The sequence below is a fragment of the Nyctereutes procyonoides genome, unplaced genomic scaffold (assembly GCF_905146905.1).
Source record: "Nyctereutes procyonoides isolate TBG_1078 unplaced genomic scaffold, NYPRO_anot_genome, whole genome shotgun sequence".
Taxonomy (NCBI): domain Eukaryota; kingdom Metazoa; phylum Chordata; class Mammalia; order Carnivora; family Canidae; genus Nyctereutes; species Nyctereutes procyonoides.
In genome coordinates, this window is record NW_026575160.1 from 22,105,346 (window position 1) to 22,127,340 (window position 21,995).

Here is a 21,995-nt window from a genome sequence, read left to right on the forward strand (position 1 = left end):
CAAATATCGCTTTTGCTGTGTATATCCTTACTAGAATTTCTAAAGAGGCATGGTCTACGACAAAAGCTTTAAATGAGATCCCCATACCTGAAATACCAAATCACTTGTGTCTTCTTTCCTACCCTGCTTAAAAAAATGAGGGCTTCAGTGAAATGATTATGGGGCCACTTGTGTGCTGAGGTATCCAGCTGCAGTTTAAGCTCTTTGCTAATGCCCATAAAAATGAATAATGCATGCTCTAAAATATTGGTAATAAAAGGCAAAAACAGAATACAAACTCAATGGCCTGAATCAATGGATTATTCTGCAGAGACTGCTATATTGGGAAACTGGAAGAAAGTATTTTTCAAAGCATAAATATTTTAATCACTCTCTGATTCTACTGCTTTCACATAAATAAAAAACACCGCATCTTCTGCTTTGCCCCAGTCTATAGCAACAAGAAGACAGCTGCTTTTCCAAACATTCACTTCCAGCAAAAGCATTAACTACCATATATTATATATCTCCAAACTAGTGTCCTAAGCAAAGTGGGTTGTAGAAGAACTTTTTGCATCTGCTAGAATCTAGTTAGTGTTTGTAAAATCAGGATTTTGAATTGAGAGATACTGCTTCTCCAGTAATGAGCTGAAGAAAGCAGATAGCTAAGCCCTTTCTTATAGAAACTGGGTGACAGGTCGACAAGGAAATTCGCCATCCACGCTTCAGTTCAAGGTAGTGACAGTCTGAGACAGTGTTCAAGAAAACTGAAAAGAAAGTGTGTCTCATGTTGTGCTCTTTTAAGATATTCTGAATTCAAATTTGGACAAACTTCAGAAACAAGAGAAACATTAAATCTACCAATAACACCAAATCGACATTTGTTCCTAAAATCAATAGCTTCTACTACCAAGTTATTAACAGGAAGAAAAGTGAACTGATTACAATTTCAGCTCTTCTTCTTCCTTTCCAATTTATTATCTGGCAAAGCACAGCAGTGGCTGATAGACAAGCAGCAAGAAAAAAAAAATCAGGAAGACACTGACCTAGAGGCCCTCATACAGGGCCCATCTTTCAAAACCCTGTTAGAGGCAAAATGGGGACATAAAAGAAAAGGGACACAGTTAAATCTGTGCTTGAGCAATCACTGGCGGATCACTGGCGGAACTCTGACTGGTATTCAAAAACAATAAAAAGCTCGTCTATGTTTCAATACCTTAAGTTGATACACACAAATACAGATACAAGTTTAATACATCTCAAATTAAATATATATATTATGGTAGGCAGAAAAATGCACCCCCCCATTGATGTCCATGTTCCAATCCCCAGAATCTGTGAATATGTGACCCTGTATGGCAAAGGGGAATTCAGGTTGCAGATAGAATTGAGGTTCCTAATCGGCTGACCTTAATATAGGGAAGATTATCCTGGATTATCCAGGTGGTCCACTGTAATCACAAGGGTCAGTAAGAGTGAAAGATTCAAGCCAAGGAGGGATTAGAGTGATGAGGTGTGATGTGGGAAGGACAGGCGGGACCCATAGTTGGCTGGCTTTGAAGATAAAAAGGGCCGTGAGCCAAGGAATACGGGTGGTTTCTAGAACTTGAAAGGTAAGGAGAGCGGCCAAAGAGGCCCAAGAGCAGCCAAAAAGGACCACAGCTCTGCTGACTCCTTGATTTTAACCCATAAATCCCATTTCTGGTTTCTAAACTATGGAACTGTGAGAGAGTACATCTGTACTATCTAAACTACAAAGTCTGTGGCAATTGGTTCCAACAACCATAGAAAACTAGTACACACATGATAAAATAGTATATGACTTTTCTGTTATACCAAACTAAGGCACGAGTAATACTAAAAAAACAAAAAAGGCAAGCAAAGCAAAAATATTTCATGTGCCACATTTACATCACTTGTCATTCCCATCCCTGACCCGCCTCTGGTATCCACTCTTGACAAAGGATATGTGTACATAGGATGGGACCCTCGGCATCTTAGCTTCCGGCTGCCTGTTCATAGCCATAAACTGCTGTCACTACTTGGCAGCTCAAATATGATGCTGGACTGACGTCTATGATTGGTAAACAATGCAAAAAGATGGCACCAGGGCCACAATAAGAAACTATCCCCCAAACGTGGCCCTTAGATCTTGCTAAAGGCAGTTTTCACTTACACATAAGTTAAATATGAAAAAAGTTTCAGAGTGACACTTTAGGGACCTCACCCTGCACAGGCAGGATTAATTACATGACCACTGACCCAAGTATCCAGCCGTGAGGAGCCACACGGACCCGACAGTCATGCCCACCTCCTCCAGACTGAGCCTCTGGTTCCCTTTGCTGATGTATTCTCAGGGCTTCATTTCATAAACTGTATGTTCTGTAGGATTGGAGTGTCTAAGTGCTAGCCCTCTTGAGCTATTTGGTAGTATTTTCCATATGCCTTATCTGCGCATAGACCAACAACAAGAACATTTTCATTATTATCATTTACAAAAATGCCTATTTCTGGAATTCAGAAGAAGCAGAGTGAATGAAATCCTCTCAGGAAGCAGACAGTTCTCTGATGCAGGAACACATGACAGCCTGGGAGGTCCCCTTCTGAAGGAACAGGTGTCCCTTGCACAAGAGAGCTGAGGACCGGATGGCTTTCAGAAGCACTATAGTACACGAAGAGTTGATCTGATCCAGGGGCAAGGTGGCCTTGGCCATTTCAGAGACTATTTAACTGTTCACTTTTTTTTGCCTTGATTGTATAGAGGTCTCCCTGCGACTTTGTTCCTTTTTCTCAGGGATGATTTGTACCTGAATTGCAAAGTCCCTAGTAATCAAGTGAAGTGCACTTAGGAGGCTACTGAATTACTGGGTTTCTTTCCTTCCCCTCTCTTTTTCAGTCATGCCTGCCCCTGGGAATAGCTGCTAAGACCCTTGGCAGCTCTAGATTGTAGCTTGCAGATCAGTGCTCTCACAGAGGGGTGTCACTAGGGCCTATTTCAATGAATTAGATAGATGGCCCAAGGCGACTGGGATAGAATGGTGTTTGTCGGCCTCAGCTGCAGGTAAGATCATCACGCTGATGGACATGGTCAGGTTGGAACCGGACTGAGGCTTGGCAAAGAGTGTTATTTCCTTTTCCTGGTTTTCTTTTCTCAACCAATATCAGTTCAAGATGCCAAGAACCAGAAATATGGCGGAAAAGAAGGATGGAATGTAAGTTCAGAGGAAAGGTGACAGGAGGGCAAAGATGAGACAGTTGGAATTCTGATATTCTCTTATGCCCCAAGCACCAGCTGTGAAGGCCCTACAGGACTGTGAGATCAGACCCTTAGACTCTTAGCAACAGCTATGTCCCCAGGACCAGGTCAGCAGGCATGGGTGGTGGATCAAATCCACATCCAGAAAACGGCAGCAAATTAAAAGTATTGAGGACTCTCCCAATATTCCTGTCCTCCACATACCTGTCCCAACCACCAATTATTACTGGCCTTGTGATTATCATTAACAAGGCCTTTATCTAAGGATAGAGATTTTATCTTGAAAAGTTTACATGGGCAGACCCGGTGGTCCAGTGGTTTAGTGCCTGCCTTCGGCCCAGGGCGTGATCCTGGGGTCCTGAGATCGAGTCCCACATGGGTCTCCCTGCATGGAGCCTGCTTCTCCCTCTGCCTGTGTCTCTGCCTCTCTCTCTCTGTGCCTCTCATGAATGAATAAATAAAATCTTAAAAAAAAAAAGGCAAAGGCCATCTTAAATAATTAAAGAAAAAAAGAAAGAAAAGTTTACATGATATTTCTGCTTCCTCTAAGTTGGTTAACACTGTTCTCAGCACCCAATATTTACTTACAAACAGAAATGTGAAATTTGTCCGTTCAAAGAATTGAATGCTTTCCATAAACTAAAAAATGTTCCATATAAAGTTATTCAACTCCCTGAAAGAGATTTTGCACTTCAATAAAAATTCTTTTTGACACAGCAAAGGACAGATTATCTCAACACATCCATAATCCGTGAAGAAATCAAGTTGCCTAAACAGAGCAGCCTTCCTGATCTTTCTCTAACAGCCACCTGCACAGGTGGAGCAGGAGGCATTTTTCCCAGAGGAGGTTGCTGTAACAAGGCTTCCTGGACTAATGTCCTTAAGGGAAAATGTTAATCTAGATGACACGTTTCAGGAAAGGGTCTCTGCTGGTGGCTCCAGTTTGGTTAGCCAAAAGGAACAAAGCTGCTCCAAGTTCATCCCTGGATAGATGAGAGCATCATGAACACAAAGCTCATGTCCATACAGGTGTGTATAGCTAAGGGGCCCCACCACATGTGGGGCTTCTTTGGGGCCCAGAAACCTGCTGCCTCTGCATCAGATTCCCCTTACCTTGTTAAAGTCTTCAGAAGTTGCCCTCATTTCCTTCCAGGTCTTGTTCAGGAGCTGGATACAGATGCAGAAGAACTCCTCGAAGGATCGGTCGTGGGTGAAGAACATTGGGTGGAAGTCGTTGCAGGTCTCACTAGCTGGAAGAAAGAGCAGGGACGTTAGAGAGAAAGTTTGCAGAGTGAAATGAGAGGACACAATCACACATAGGTGTCCCAAAGAGAGATGACAGGGCTCAAGCCACAGTGGACATAAGGTGTTTTTGAAAAAGCAACCTAATGACAGTCCCTGTGCAACTGTCAAGTTGAAGGTCAGCCAGTGAGACCAGGCACGGATTTTGCCTGAAGGAAGTCAGCTTCTAACCAACCCCCACGACAAGACCCTTACATCTTTTTTTTTTTCAGGGTCCCTGGTGTTGAATATGGGCTCTGTGCCTGCTTTTTGACCTTAAAAGGACGATTCAAACTGGCCTCTTCATCACAGCTCCATCACCCTTAATTTCCCCTTTCTCGACAGAATAACTGGCAGAGGATGAGCTTTCTCGAGCACACAATTAATTGCAACTTTGAAAATAGCATCCTTGATTATTTCTCCAGGGGGCTCTTTCCCTCTTACGGTAGTAAGCAGGGGGACATATGAGATCATATACCATCTGATGCCATTAACCATTTGTTTTGCATTCCCAGACACAGATGGCTGGAGGTCAAAGCAACCCAAATGGCTCTGGAGGCCGTGAATGGTCCAGTCCTGGACCAAAATGTGAAATCAGCCAGACTGCCTTCATGCCTCCCCATTGTAGAGCTTGGGTGTCGGAGCCAGTGCTCTGAGCTCTAGCTGTGCCTACCTCTCCCCTCCTTCCCAGACCATTGCTTCCTCTCATTGCTTCCCTATCTGGGCAGCTTACATTTTTATACTCCTTTTACATACATCTTATCTGATTTTTATAATGCCTCTTATGGTTCATGCCTTACAGATGAGGATACTACAAGGAGCCAGGTTTTGTGGCCACCCCCTACTCAAAACAGTACCCTAAATTTTTTTTTAAATATAAGCTATTGTGCATAGTGAAAGAATTCCTATTTTAATTGGAATCTCTTTAAAGGCTAATTAGCCTTCAGGGTTCCAAACGGTGGAATTTCAAGCCCTGGAAGCCTAGGAGAAGAGGATGAGGCAGGGCAGGAGCTGGGTTTATAGCAGAGACCTTGGGTACCTGGGAAAGCCCTGCACCTGCTATGTGGCTGACTCTACCCAGAGAGAATCCTCTGGTGCAGGCCCCAGCAAGTAAACCTTAATCAAAGCTAAGGGAACACACTCTGCTCTGGTGAGGCCACGAGCTACCCTGCACCAATCTCTTCTATCATAGAGGATTCCAGTCTTCTGAAAGGGTAGATATGAAGATCCATAAATGCTATTTTCTTCCAGACAAGCTAAGGACACAGGCTAACAGCAACGTACAGTCATGTAGGAAAGGTCTGGGTCTGAGGACAGAAAATCTGGGTTCCAGTCCAGCTCATGCCCATCAGGAGCAAGTCATTTACCTCTCTGCGCCTGGATTTTCTTAACTAAAAAAATGTTAATGAAATCTCCTTGTCCATCTTCATGGGTTTTGGAAAGGATCAGATGACATGACTCACGGGAAAGTGATTTGAAAGGAGAGAAGTTGTCGCAAACGTGGAGCAAGGTGGTGGTGATGATAAGGAATGTTGTGCCAGCATATCGTTGCTGAGAACATGGGCCATTCTTTGATTTCCCCCCAGTTCCTAGTCAAGCCTGTTCACATCTCAGAAATTAGCAGCAAGAACATATGTCACCCCAGCCCCCAGCCTGTGTCACTGGCAGAAAAATGGCAAGAGTGAAGTTCTGACCTGGGACACAAAGCTATTTAAAGAACTTGGAACGTAAACACAGGCGGTTGTGTGTTTGCTGCCCTGGGCAATGAGCTGTCAGTCTCAATCCCGTAAGCACTGAAGCCGGTGGAATTTACAAGTCCACAGCAGCGCTCTCAAACTCTACTGCTATCCAAGACTCATGATTAATCACATTATCACCGTATCTTTTGGGGCCCACTGTGATCATATGCATACTTTATGCCCTAGTTAAAGTTTTTATGGGATTACTGAGATAACCAGACAAAACAGACCAACACCCCCTGCCGTTGCTTGGTGAAGAGAGAGGGAAGAAACATTAATAATAGAGAATATACACTGGGTACATATCATGTGCCAGGGGCTCTTCTGGTGTTATCCTCACGACAACCTGGGATGCAGGCATTATGCTTATCCTCATTTTATATATAAAGAAGACAAAACTTGGAGAAATTAAACCTTTCATCATGAGCTTTCTTGAGGTGGCCCCAAATGAGCATCTGAAACCTGCATTTATGGTTGGCTCAGCAGGCTTGCTGCCTTAGTTGACAAGACCACAGGACATTTCCTTGTGACTGCTGCTTTGAAAATTAACTTCTCACCTATTCAGATTCTCTTGAAATGCTCCTTCAAGAGAAACCAGGATCTTGACCCCCGAGTCCAGTGGGGCTCACAGGAAGTATACAACCAGCATCTGCTGATGGGCAACACCTGTCAATGTGACAGTACCAACAGTAGCCATACCACTGCCACCACCATATGTCAGGCATTGGGATCTACATTAATTGTTGTTACAAGAAGCATGTGAGGAAGATTTTATCAATTTCTTTCTTTTTTTTTTTAAATTAGAAAAGGAGAGTTAGAAAGGTTAGGTGACTTCTCCAAGGTCACACGTCACCAGGCTTGCAAGTAGTACAGTGAGGATTCCAACCTCCATCACCAAAGCCCATCATTGTCTGGTTGTACTTATTTCCTGATTTTGTTTCCCAATTAACTCTGACTCTACTGCACCTCCCCCACCCAACACAAGTATGAAAGAATTGCTTTTATACCCACAGAAGATATTCATGAAGTAAAATCTCACAAGTGGCATTAACTATTAATACTTATGATATATTTAGATTTTAGGATTCCTCTGCTTTCCCTCTACTAGTCCTGGTCCAAGTGGAGTTAGATTCGAATCACCAGGTTACACTCCTCCCCTTTCTCTGGGTTGGGTCAAACTGTACTCTTGACAACTCTCTTGAATACCTAAGACATAGTGTACCTGGTTCTAGCTTCTGCTGAACCAACTCTTTCATCTTCTTGGGGTATTCTTGGCCTCTAGAACACATCAGGTTTCCTATAGATAGTCAGTTCCTGGCGAAGAGTCACACTAGATTAATTTATGTTACTGATTTCAAGAAATAAACAGGTTAGGTTCCTTGTTAATAAGCCCCAATTTTGTTCATTACAATAATGCACCCACCTAAAAAAAGTTCACTTCCCAGTCTCTCTTATAACTAAGAGTGATCATTATGACCCAATATCAACCAGTGATAGATACATGGATAGTGCTGGGTACAGTTTCCAGGAAAGACCTTTAAAAGAGGAAACACTTGACTGGTTTCTTCCTTTTACTTCTGCCTTCACATCTCAAATTCTTTACTTTATTATTATTTTTTAAAGATTTTATTTATTTATTTATTCGTGAGAGACAGAGAGAGAGAGAGAGGCAGAGACACAGGCAGAGGGAGAAGCAGGCTCCATGCAGGGAGCCTGATGCGGGACTCAATCTTCTCCAGGATCACGCCCGGAGCCAATGGCAGGCGCTCAACCATCGAGCCACCCAGGGATCCCCCTCAAATTCTTTAATTTCAGAACACAACTTCATGTCCAGTGGTGATTGGAACTCCTGTAGCCATTCTGTTAGCATAAAAATACAGGCTATCCCCTAGAATAGAGACTTAGGGGGAGCTCCTGATGACACCGTGGAATCACCATACCTGAATTGGCCTCCTAAGGAGTTTTGGTATAGGATTTAAGTCACTGTTTTCAGGTTTTCTATTGCTCTTAGACATGTGGAATTACTGATATGGAAACTTAAATTCATGCAAGCGCACAGATATTACCATAAGAGGACATATGCTCAGGATTACTGGGGCCATGGAGTTAGTAGGAATAAGGAGGCAGGATTTCATAATGGCTACAATCAGACTACTACATTCATAGACCAAACCCGATGCTCCCCTAGGGTATACATAAGCTTAGAAAATGAAACTCCCCAAATTTGTGAAATATATGACCATATAAAATTTATAAGCATCAAATTAGGTTATGTATATGAAGAATGTGATAAGGCATCTAGCCTACAGATAGGTTTAGTAAACAGTGGTTGTTAAGTATTACTTTTATCATCATCAGTGTACTCTATGGTTTCTTAAAGACTTGAACACTTCTTGGAGATAAGGGAAGTAGAAAAATGTAGTGAATGGTCTTTGGGGTCCTACTGATAGGGAGGGCGAAAGGTCAGCCAATCATTCTTGTTGATTATGTCAAAATCCCATGGGACATTCAGATGCTTAAGCTGAAATTTCACATGCTGAGTGCACATGTACCATCAACACTACCAAATCAACATTGTCTGGAGAGAAAAATAGCACGTGGATCCTTCCCACTGTGTTGCATTATGAAAAGAACATAAATTTCAGAATCGGGTGAGTTTCGATTCAAGTTCTCACTCAGCCGGTGATGTGAGCATCTCTCTCCCCAGCTTCCTTATCAGGAAGATGGATGCTAGTAAGATACCTACCGGGGCTGTAGAGCATGAAGTGTCTGCCAGAGGCTGTGCTTTGACTCACAGTTAAGTCTAAGTTTCCATCCTCTTCTTCAAACCTCCAAATGATACCCAAGTCTTATAGCTCTTTTAAGTTGGTAATGAGAGAGATGCTGCCAATGGTTCATGAAGAGGTAAACAGTGGGATGGTCCCTTGACAGAGGACTGGACCCCAGAATCGATGTTTTAGGGCACAATTCCTTTGCCCTCCCAGTGAGGGAGGAATGCACAAGTGGTGGAGGTTGGGAGAACAGCAGTCACACGGGAAGGATACTGGAGGAAGTACCCTACTTTCCTTTGTCTTTTGTGTTTTGAAACCACAGGCCTCGGCGGCTGAAGAACACCGAGACAACACAACCATGGCTTGACAGCAGGATCGAGTTAGCATCAGGGCACATTCCCTGCAGGAGTGATTCTCGAGGCTGACGAGCTGTCTAGTTAGGTGGTGGCAGCATTGGAAAACACAGCTTAAATGGAGATTTCATGAGGAATAAAGGTAACCAAAGGAGCTGAAATTCAGAAACCATACTAGTCAGCAATTACTATAAGTTCTCTGCTGACCGCTGTTGTAAAAGCTTTGCCTGTCCCGACTCTGAATCCTCAGTAACAGCAGAGTTACTGTGATCATCCATATTTCACAGAGGAGGAAAGTGAGAACAGTGAAATTCAGTCACTTGCAGTGACAGGGCCTGGAATCAAACCCAGTACTCTCTCAACAGTGTTTACAGCCTCCATATGAAGGGGTTGGCTCACCATTATCCTAAACTTATCTTTTTAAAGATTTTATTTATTTGTGAGAATGAGAGAGCAAGTGCTCGTGCCCTCGAGAGCACCAGTGGGGGTGGAGGGAGGTGGAGAAGCAGAGTCCCTGCTGAGAAGGGAGTTTGACACAGGGGTTGATCCCAGGACCCCAGGACCATGACCTGAGCTGAAGGCAGATGCTTTACTGACTGAGCCACCCGGGTGTCCCTATCCTAAACTTCTTTAAAAGATTCATTCCTTGCAGAGGAATGGGCAAACAACTCACAGTTGTAAAATAAATAAGACTCAGGGATGCAATGTACAGCACAGGGAATATAGTTAATAATATGTCACAACTTTGTACAGTGACAGATGGTAGCTAGCTTTATCATGGTGATCACTTTGTAATGTATATAAATGTTGAATCACTATGTTGTACATCTGAAATTAATACAATATTGTATGTCAACTGCACTTCAATAAAAATAAATCAAAAATAATTTGTTCCTGGACATGTTACACGGGAGACAAAGAAAAGATACTGAGGTATTTGGGGATTCACGACTTCTTGTTTTAAGGATGTTCCAGTATTAGAGGCAAGGATAAAGCATTAAATTATTAATATATTTTTTTTCTCTAAAATGTTCAGATTGCAGATGTTCAAGATTGAGGATTATCAAGCAGGAAGCACCCCTTCAGACCATCTGACCTGCTTTCCTCTCTTTGTAGGTAAGAGCACTCTGAGAAAGGCAAAACAGGTTGCCCAAGAGTTCATGATGGCAGAAAGGGGGCCAAGATGCTGGGAACCAGACTGCCAGGTTCAAAATCTGGTTCTTTCACTTCTGCTCAGTCACCAGGGCAAGTTGTTTCATCTATTAATACTTCATTCTTTCCATCTGTTAACTAGTGGCAACAACAGTATAAACTCTATCAGGTTGTTGTGAGGATTCAGTGGAAACAGTGACTACGAGAAGTAATCTCAATAAATGTGCGAGGCCACAGAAAGACGATGCTCCCCGGGTATCAAGTGGACCCTTGGCCAGCCCTTTCCACTGAGAAGCATAAGCTTGCATCAGTAGAGGGATGGCCTAAGTCTCAAGAATGGGTTCCTTAATTCAGAGGTTTAAACAAACAAAAACACAGAGGGCGAGGCTTATTATTGCTTTTTAAAAAAAAAAAACACTAAGGGGAAAAAAAGTGTTGAGTTACTAGGCAATGATTTTATAAATGAAATTTACAGAGGAACTTTCAATGGGACAAAAATAGTAAGACTTTTCAAAAACCAAATTGTTTTCAAGTGCACTATTTTTAACACAATGAGATTCTACTTTGTAAAAAAGAATCAGCTTGATGGTGTTTTAAGTTCGGAATATTAAGGTATTTTCAGAGCTGAGGGTAAAACGAGTTCTTATTAATTTGCTGACATCGAATTCATTTATAAATAGGCCAGCTGCGAAAGCAGCCATAATCCATGTACATTATGTTTTAAAAATAAAAATAAGAATGCCGTATACTTGTCACACTTTTCTCTTCAAAGTAGATCTGTTCCTATTTTTCCATCAGATAATGCGAGATGAGGTGGGGATTGTCCCTTGGAGTCTCAGGGAAACAAGGGCTACTGTAGTATAGTGAGTAAACAATGAAAGAGAATGGGTTTTAAGTGCTACTCATAGTCTTCAGAAGGTCATCTCAGTTCCCTGGGATCCAGATTTCTTACCTGTAGGTGATATGGGCTGGTAAAGTTCCCGCCAAGTCTAAAATTCTAAACTACAGACACATGCATATGCACACACACCAAATAATGTATCTTCAACTCTCTAATGCCCAACAACAATTAAACAACGTGGAGATCGCACCTGCACTGAACTTAGAATTATTTCCTAAATTATTATTTCTTTGAATGACAGGATGGCTACACACTTCATTTATGGTGTTAAGGCATCAAAATGGCATTTGCTAGGCTTGGAAAATATTTGATGAGCTAGTACCTATTCTGTCTCTCATAAGAAAATTGTTAGATGTTTTTATACCCTTTCAACCTACTAATATAACCTAATGGAGACCATTACATAAGAAAATTACTTAACTATAGATAGAATGACAAGATGACACAGGCAAATGCACAAAATTTCTGCTATTTCATAGGGATTTTATAAGATAAATATAATTTTTGAGATGCTGAAAAGCTCTGTTCCATTCTTCCCATGACCCTCATTATTCTAAAAGAGACTGTGAATCCATTTGTAGGTGACTGGAGGGACACAGATTTGGGAAGCACTAGGCAAATTCTGATTATTTTTACCAAAAAAGAAATAAGCACTGGCTTAACATAAAGGGCATTTTGTTTTAAAATTATGAGTTTCAGAAGAAGCAGATAAATCATATTCACACACAAGTGTTTAATACATGAAAACTGCTAGAGTGGTTATAAAATCTTACTAGTCATCCATTGCATGGAAATTCAAATCAGAACTATTTGCAGCTCTAGGGTCAGTCTAGATAATATATTTATGAATTCTCAGATGCAAATGCATACTTATACCTTTATACCTTTGCAGAAAACCTTACCCCTGTAGCCTTTGAGTTTTCTATTTTTAGACCCGGGATTCTTTAATGGCTTGGTTTAGGGGTTTTGGTACTGTGTGGGTAGATGCCGAAAGTTCAGAACCTTTTGTAGGTGGGAGAGGTGAAAAGAGGAGAGCGAGGGCAAAGAATTCGAAGTTCCCCAACCGCCGCTGAGTTCCACCAATACAGAGGCTACCACCCCCACTATTTCAGGACAGGGGATCAGAGGCTTGAAACCCGCTCAGTTCTTTCGAGCTCCTGAAGCCTGGTTTAATAGAACTCTAGATATTCTTTTCTATCCTCTAATGCCTAAAAATAGTATGAAATCCACACTGAAAAGACACACAGTAGATAATCCAATGCTTCATTGTTCACCTTCCCTATGGGCTTTTTTTAAGGACATGGAGAAAGGAAAAAAAAATACTGACTATAGTGTTAGGACTGAAAATTAGACTGTAGCACCAAAGGACAGCCAATTCAGCAAGAAGGGCCTGAGGCTCATCCCAGGCAACACAATGTGTGTTATTAAAAGAGTAGAGGTTCAGGAGCAAGGTTGGCCAGGGTGCAAAACTTAGTCTCACTACTTAATAGCAATGTGACCTTGATCAACTTATACTTCCCCGGGACCCCATTTCCTTGTTAAAAAAAAAAAGACAAGGGACATCTGGGTGGGTCAGCAATTGAACATCTGCCTTTGGCCCAGGGCGTGATCCCGGGAGTCCCAGGATCAAGTCCCGCGTCAGGCTCCCTGCATGGAGCCTGCCTATGTCTCTGCCTCTCTTGCTGTGTCTCTCATGAATAAATAAAATAAAAAATAAAATTAAATTAAAAAAAGACAATGCCTTCTATCTCATCAGATTGCTGCAAGGGCTAAACGTATAGTGATACATGATTCGTATATTAATATAAAACAAGCACTTAACAAATGCCTGTTGTTACCAGTTCTAGTAGCAAAATAATTATTACTGTATGTAGCTAGAATGGCAAATTTGGAGAAATGACACTTTGAGAAGCAAAGATGTTATAAAACTACAGTAATTAAAAACAATATTTGCCATGACAGAGCAATTCTACCGTCAATATTAGTCTATGGATGCAAAAACAGAACAATGGAATAGAACAGTAAGTCTAGATATAGACCTGTATATACAGTCACCAGATATATGACAAAGATAACACTACAGTGGATTTTCAAAAACCTGTGCTGGGCCAATTGCATAAGTATCTGGAAAAAAAATCAATTTTGACTTCCTACTCTACACCATCTACAAAAATCAGTTCTAAGTGGATTACAGTTCTGACTGTGAAGGGAAAAACAATGACGCTTCTACAGAATATATTCAGGACCTCGAGGTAAGCAAAGTTTTCTTAAACAGGACTGAAAAATCATTAGTCTAGAGGAAAAAGTTTGGGTTATATTAAAATCAAGAATTTCTATTTAACAAAAGATACAATGGGAAGGCAACCACTGAGTAGGAGAAAAACTTGCAAGATTACCTGATAAAGAAGTGTTTTCCATGATATATAAAGACCCTTGTAAGTTAGTATGAAAAAGACAGACAACTCAATTTTTAAAAGTGGGCAAAATGTAAATAGGCACTCCATGCAATAGGATATCTAAGTGGCCAATAAATACATGGAAAAGCACTCAGCTTTTTTAGTCATCAGAAAAATGTAAATCTAAACAACAATAAGATACTTTCAAACATCCATTAGGATGGCTACAATGAAAAGACAGGAAATACTAACTGGGGATAAACATGTAGAACAAATGGAATTCTCATACATTGTTGATGCAAGTGTAAACTGGCTCAACCACTTTGAAAACCACTTTAGTAGTATTTAGTTAAACCCAGATATTCATACTCTATGACACAGAATTCTACCCAAACATCTAAACCCAACCAGAATGCATACATATGCTCTCCAAAAGAAATGTAATTGGAAGTTCAGAGCAGCAACTATCTGTTATAGTCCCAAACTTGAAAACCCCAAATGTCTACCCAAGAGATTAGATAAATGATAGCTTATTCCTATAGTAACATTTACTACAAAGAAATTATTTTAAAAAAAATGATATATACAATAACATGAGCGAATTGAAAACATAATGTTGACCAAAAAGAGCCCTATTCAAAAGAGAACATAATATACAATCCTATTTATCTAAAGTTCAGAACAGGCAAAATTCATCTATGGTAGTGGAAACAGATTATTCTTTTGAGGGGGGGAAGAAATTATGGGGAGGGCAACCCTAAAGAGTCTCCTATGGTTGTATAATATGCTCTGTCTTGATCTAGATAGAAAGTAGCTAAATGGATAGTCATTTGGCAGTTGTAAAATTCATTGAGCTGTGTTTCGCTTTAAGGATTTGAACACTTCTATGTATTTAAGTTACACTTACATAAAAAGTTAACTTTACAAAGTAGAACATGAGCTTTCTGGCTGATCAAAAACAGACAATTACATTTTAGACAGGGTAAAACTATTGCAGGTGATTTAGATGGACATCTCAAAAGCAGTACTGTCTTTGCCCTACCCATCACCTCTGGAAACAGAGATTTAGCATTTTACCCATCCAGGTTGACCAGCTAGATAAAAAGGCACATCCTAGCACAATTATCTAAGAGGTATCAGCTTCTAAAGGTGGTCAGATGCACGTCTTCACATCTGGACTTTAGTATAATTTCATCTATTGGAAGGATATGTATATTCTTGCATTTTCTTCTGCAAATGAGGATCCTGACCTTACTGAAGAGTATTGCAAATGTTGATGGAAAAGCTATAATAGATTTGGCTGCTTGTGTATGAACTGTAAGAAGAGTCATAAGTTTCTTTTAAATGAGTTTCCTCACTTCCTTTACCCATTCATTTATAGCTTCCTTCCTTCCTCTGTTCTTCCTTCCTCCTTTCCTTTCCTTTCCTTTCCTTTCCTTTCCTTTCCTTTCCTTTCCTTTCCTTTCCTTTCCTTTCCTTCATTCCTTCATTCCTTTCCATCCATCCGTCCATCCATCCATCCACATGCATTGTCCACTTGTCCATCCATTCAACTAGCAAGGTAGTTAACAGCATAGCCCTGGAGTCAATCTGTCTGAGCTTGGATCATGGCTCTGCCACTCACTATCCAAATGACCTTGAGCTTATAAGCAAGGATAGATGAGTAAAGGATGAAGCTGATGAAGTAGGCAGGAATCAGATCATCTAATTCTTTGGAGACCACATTAAAAGGTCAGGCTTTTTTCCTCCTGCAATGGAAAGCCATTAAAGGAGTTTAAATAAGATGATGATAAAGTAACACCTCCCCTTCTCCTTTCTTACTCTACTTTTTTTTTTCTTTTTAATGGGATTAACATTCAGGTGAATTGAAGACTCCTGTTATTCTGGAATCCACTTACTTGATATTTTAGTATATTAAGGATGAGTGATAAATCAGACAGAAATTTTAGAGGTAAGTGGCTATGAGTGTCAGTTCTAGACTAGACTGGGGCTAGAATCCTCCTTCTGTACCTTAACTATGTATCCCAACCAAGTTCTTTAATGTCTCAAAGTCTCTTATTATGATGGTAATAACAGTAACTCATAGCTTGTAGAACTGAGTGAAGACAGAGAGGATTCCCATAAAACACTTAGCACGGTGCCTGGCATATAATAAGCTTTCAATAAATGTTAACCATAAAGCCCTGTTCAGAATACAAATATGGTGTGTGATTTCCCCCTCCAAATGTTGAATTGGATATGAGGTTTAGCTTGTGGTGAAATCTTATTTACTTGAACCTCCTCCCTTTGTGAAGGTACACCGTTCCCCTGGAAAGTTATAGAGCAACAGTATCATCATCATCTTGCAAGACATTTAACAAAAAGACAAAATGTGCAGAAATTCCATTAAATTAAGATTTCTGATAAGAGCAAGCTAAGTGACCCCTGGAAGTTTGCTTATAATTAAAAAATGGTCTTGCTGATATGCTCTGCATTTATGCTTCTCCTTTGTCCTCTGGCTGAAACAACTATGACATGCAGGAAAATGGAACCTGGGTCCTTGACATCGTATCTTTTGGCAAAATCATTATCTCTGGATCCGCTTACAGGTCTATGAAAGGGTTCTTTCTTGGCCCAAAAAGAAAAAAAAAGGGCAGTAAAAAAAAAAAAGGAATTCTTTGGAAGAATATCAAATTTGTGGTGTGAGTTAGTGATGTATAAACCAAGTGTGAAGCACACTTACCTGGCTAAAGATATTTTACCTGCCTTCTGGGGGTGGGGTGCCCAGAGCACTTGGAGGGTCCAGTGGAAAATTAGGAAGGAAGATTCTAGTTGGAGGGTAAATAATTCAAGGCAGGGCAAGGAAGAGCATAGTCAAGAAGCAAATTTCTGCATATCTTTGTTAAAACTCCTTTATAAGGAAAATAATTCTGAGAAGTGGCACATTAAGAGCCTGTCATACAGCAAATTTAGCATGGATATAAATAATTGCCTGTCCAACCATGTGAGATGGGCACTCAAAGGTTATGCTGGGATAGAGGCAGATTCAGGAGCAGCTGGGATGTGCCTAATGGAAGACCCAGGAAGAACCGTGGACACCATCACGTGACCATGGATTGGTTACACCTTGATTTGAGGTTCAGAGCCTTAGCCAGAGCTAGGGAGCTGGCCAACATGGCTAAAAATGAGTATTCCTGAATCCAATAGATGCAATATTAAGGGAAGAGGACATGCCGAGGCTTGCTCATCATATCACTCTTTCTTATCTTTGATGCTCAGTAAATGACTCCCCTTAAAAATCTCAGTGACTACCTATAGCTCTTAGGAGAAAATGCAATTGGGTTAGCACATTCAGCACTTCCCAGGCTAAACCTATTCTGCTCCTTCTAACATCTATCCTCTGATGGAACTCTAAAATCAATCACAGTTTGTCCCTTTAGCAAACAAACCACCCCTGCTTGTATTTCTATGTGTTCAGCTCACAGGTTTCCCTCTTCATGGAGCCCACTGAGTTGTCCTCCAAAGTCCATCCCTTTGCTAAAGGCACTTCGAGACTCAAGCCTTGACTGCCTGTCTCTCCCCTTTGTGTTTCTACAGATCTTTCATTTTCTCCTCCACCTATTTGGACTGCCCCTTCTGATTATGAACCTACAAAAATAGGAGGCTTTAGTCATTTCTACATTGTTCATGGTTCTCACATGGCCAGCCTCCCCTTAGTACGTGCCCGCACATCCTTCCTCGGTGACCCTCTTTGTTCTCCAGTGGCATGCCATTCTTCCTCATGGTTGCCATTATGCCCCGCTTCATGCACCGCTTAAAGAACAGGATGCCCCAACTTTTGTACAACACATATCTCAGTACTTCTGCCATGATAAGGGTGGAAGGATCTAGGCAGCCTTCACCCCCTGCTTTAAAACAGTCCAACCTGCAAAATGATCCAGTCCTCTCCTCTCCCCCACCTTTCTGAAACCCAAGCATAAGTGTTCTCTTAGGGGAACAATGAGGGACATTATAAAGGAAGCAAATTAATTACACAAATTCAACAGAAAAGAAAAACAAATCTGATGATGTTGCTAAAATACAGAGACATTACCCTCCTCCATAGATCAACTGCCAACACCCCTGCCCTGGCAGGGGGCTTCCCTTCACCATTCCTCACCCCACCTCATTCACCACACACCCACTAAGAGGAGGAACACTGGGTCTACCTCTTGTCTTGGGCCCTTCTTGGACTCTGTCAGAGGAAACATATGGCCTCATGAATTGCATGCCAGTGTGAACAATGCATTTACCCTGGTGGGTAGAATTAAGGGAGATATGGGAGGATGTTAAGGGAATAATTCACTGACAATCATGCTTTTGCCAATGTGAGATTTGAAAGGATGGAGATTTATATCAGTGAACAACAACAGAGTTAAGTCCCTAATATTTTTGCCTATGTATAGTTCTGTTCAGTCCTCTTAAACAAGAGAGCGTGCTAAGAAGCACGTCTCTCTCTTGCCCAAGATTATGTGGGCTGGACTGTGTGGAGGGACAGAGAGGCTCTCAGTGTATGAACAGAACACCAGGCCCCAAAAAACATATCCTCAAGCATCGCCATAATAATTTAGGAAAAGGTCAAGCTTCACACAGGCACTTGACTGAGATTTACCAAAAAAGAGGAAGCTAAAGGATAAGGCATTAAATATCAAACCAGAAACAGCTGGCTAGGCAACTTGAAAAGGACATAATCTGAATAACAAGACACTTGGGGAATCAGCTTCAGCAAATTAGAAGGTGAGCAGCCTAGAAAAGGGTGTTACTTACTTTAGAATATCACAATGAGCATGTACCAGGAACTGTTCTAAGCTCCTTACAAGTATTTTCTCATTTAATCATCAAAACCATTTCATGAAGTAGGTGCAGCTATTATCATCCCACTGTATAGATGAAGAAACTGAGACACAGAGGAGGGACATGGCTTGGCTCACAGAGCTAACAGGAGCCAGAGCCAGGGTTTCACAAAGGTTTGGGTTCAGAGTCCTTGTTATCTTGCTGCTCATCGGACAGAGATTTCTCTCCACTGAAGATTTTTAAAGCAGAAAAGCCTAGAGCCTAAAGCTTTTCTAGAATGCCTACTTACTATGCTTTAAAAATAAGTTTAATTCCATTTCTTCCTTCTGAGACCCACCACTTTAATGAAGACTTGATCTTGCTAAGATAATTTTTTGGATATGCGATTCTTAGAGTTGGTAAGACGGCACTGTTTTTGCCAATTCGTCTATGGCAGACATGCATTCCCACTGAAACATTACTGTTTCAACGCTGGGGGGTGGAAATCAACAATTTGTACACTCTTAATTTCAGGGGCATTTATTTGCTCACTGGCTTAATAGATCCTTATCCTAATAAAGAAGATATAAAATTTATCTCTTTTAATGCAGGCTAATATCCTGAAAGATTAAGAAATCAAGCTAGTGAGACCAATCTTTTTTTTTTATCAAACAATTATATGGTGCTTAATATATATGAGCCACTGTTCTCAGTGCTTTAAGATTATTAAATGATTTAATTATATGAGAATTAAACATAAGCCACATTTGATTTTCATCTCTATTTCACAGGTGAGGGAACCAAGGCATAGAGAGGCTATGAGACTTGTCTGAGGTCACACAGCCAGAGTGTGCTTGTAGGAGGCGATCAGCCTGCCGAGGCTGTGCTCTGAATCAAGTAGGGGCATAATCAGTGTGCTCATTCGGAGGTCTCCTTGCCCCAGTATAGCTATTTAACTACATAGTCGCTGCTGCTGTCCTAACCGTTACGGTTAGATAAGAACTTGCCCAGAGTTCATATACTAAGGTCACTAGGCCCCTTTGGCCCTGTCTGGTCACCAACAGATCCATGACTACCCCAGGTGCCTCCGATTTTAGAATCTCTTTCATCAATAAAGAGCCAAATTCTATCACGTCCTCACATTAAAAAATCCCACACACTCTGATTTCTTTTTCAAAAAAGATTATGTTAGGGCTGAATCTCTTTATTTCACAGAAAGAGACTCAAAAACAAACAAACAAAAACCCAGCTGCCAGTGTTTCAGTAGTATCTTGCAACACAAGTTTGAGTAGAACGTGGCACGTTCACGAGGGTGTGCTCTCAGAACCTATCATGCCGCCTTGAGCATACACACATCTTGGAAGCGAATCTAGTTTCGTGGTTGATAAAAATTATTTTCATTAATAAAATTAGGTTGAAGCTCTTGTTATTGTTTTAATGAGTCTATTTTTTCTTCATACTACACAGTTTTGTGGACTAACTGGTATACTCGCAAAGTGGAAACTGGCTTCTTGTCCCTCGACCACCGGAATGGATGCACACATAGATTCTGCATTAGAAATGTGTGTTTCTGAAGAATTCAGTCTTAAATTGATGGGTGAAGATCTATTTTAACCCTTCGTTAGTTATTTAAATTCTTCTTATACTAAATATTTGCTACTCCCCCTCTGCCACCCCAGTCTTGCTGACATATAATGATAATGAACCCCTACAGTTTCTATAACATCCTTGTATTTTTGGGTGGTTGTTATCCAATGGCAGACTTTGCCTCCAGTTGAATTAGCCTTAAACCAAATTCAGCAAGAGTTATTTTGGCCTTCAGCTTCGTGGCGATCATCTTTTTCTTTCTTTCTTTTTAAACCCTCACCAAAAAGAGGTCATTTTAGTTAAGGATGCATCTTAATGAAAAACCTAAGTAAGGATAAGACTAAAAATAAGATGCTTTTAGCCTTAGTAGGAAGATGCTGACGGAAATTCTCAGACCTTCCTTCTATATGAAATAAAAGTTAATGCTCTCAGACACTTTAATTTTCATTCTTTGTAGACACTTATCTCATTTTTTTGATCATTCAATTTTGTTCTTGATATTTTGAAATAGTTCTTTTCCTCTTCCCTGACAAATGCATCTAGGAACTTCTACTTTATAAAAGTTTTCCAATTCTCTAAAAATAGAGATCATTCTGTTATTACTGTTATTCTCTTACCCATACAAGTGGCCAGGGCATCTCATACGGGCACCATGGTACTGGAATGTACCATAAGATACTCAATATGGCACCATGTTTCCTGCAAAGAAAGCCATTACATCTAGCATGTATGTATGCAGGTGGATTCCTCACGAATGCCTTCAAGATTATCCAATGGCCATTAGGACCTCAGAGGGGAAAACATAATGACAACAGCACACTAATGTTAAATAACTGTTATTCTTCTGTCTCACTGCTCTCTGTCACCTCCTTCATAGACTTGTTCTTCGTTTTCAGGGTTCCTTTCTACCCAAGGTTCTGTTCTCATCTTTCTCTTCTCTCCCTTCACTCTTGTCCTAGGAAAATTCATCTAGTCCTGCAACTTCAATGCTCACAACTGCTAAATCTCCATGCCAAGCCTTAGTATTTCCCTTGAGCTCCAGACAAACAGCTCCTTCTTGGATATGTCCACTGGATGTCCCTTAGTCGCCTCAGACTCAAAGGGGCCCAAACTCATTATCCAAATTGACTGGGTTTTCCACTTCAGCTGCTAATCTACTTGGCTGTCCAGGTCAGCCTTGCCTACTCTCTCAGTCACCTTCATATCCTAAACATATTTCATCCTGTCTTGGCTCAAATGCTCATCACTGCTCTCCCAGATTATGACAAAAGACTTTCAAAATGGTCTCCCACCCTCGTGATGCATCTGTGTTCCTCACTGGTCCACATACAGAGTTTGTTAAAATCTAATACAGCCACAACAAAACACAGATATAGCAATGACAAGAGTTGAATTAGTGCTTTTTCACAGTGAAAATAATTAAGCCATTCTGTTTAAAATCCCTCAGATAAAGTCCCAGATCCTTAATAAATGTGGACTATGCCTTGTCTTGAATAAGCCAGTTTCAGGGCAAGTTTTTAAAAATAAAACTTCCAGAGTGCATTTATCAAGGGAGAGGGAGAAAAGAATTTAAAAATCTTAAGAACAAAATAAAATGACCAAAAAGATCAAATACACCATTTACAAGACTTCTAGACGCCGACATCTGACTTCAACACCCTTCCTCATCCCACTCCCCTTCTCAGTGATCATTCCTACAGGTCTTTAAGTTCCAATGCAGTTGGTAGCACCTCTATGGAATACTTTTATTCCTCTTATCTAGAGGCTGACACTTCTAAGTGTTTCCATC

At 40.8% G+C, this 21,995-nt stretch overlaps 1 protein-coding gene across 5 annotated transcripts in view; it reads right to left on the reverse strand.

Moving 5' to 3' along the window:
• ELMO1 (engulfment and cell motility 1) overlaps positions 1-21,995 on the reverse strand; it is a 523,965-nt gene that overhangs the window by 157,008 nt on the left and 344,962 nt on the right. For all 5 annotated transcript variants that reach the window (XM_055314755.1, XM_055314756.1, XM_055314757.1 and 2 more), the window contains exon 16: positions 4,349-4,485. In XM_055314755.1, coding sequence (XP_055170730.1) covers positions 4,349-4,485 — 137 coding nt within the window. The remainder of the gene's footprint in view (positions 1-4,348; positions 4,486-21,995) is intronic.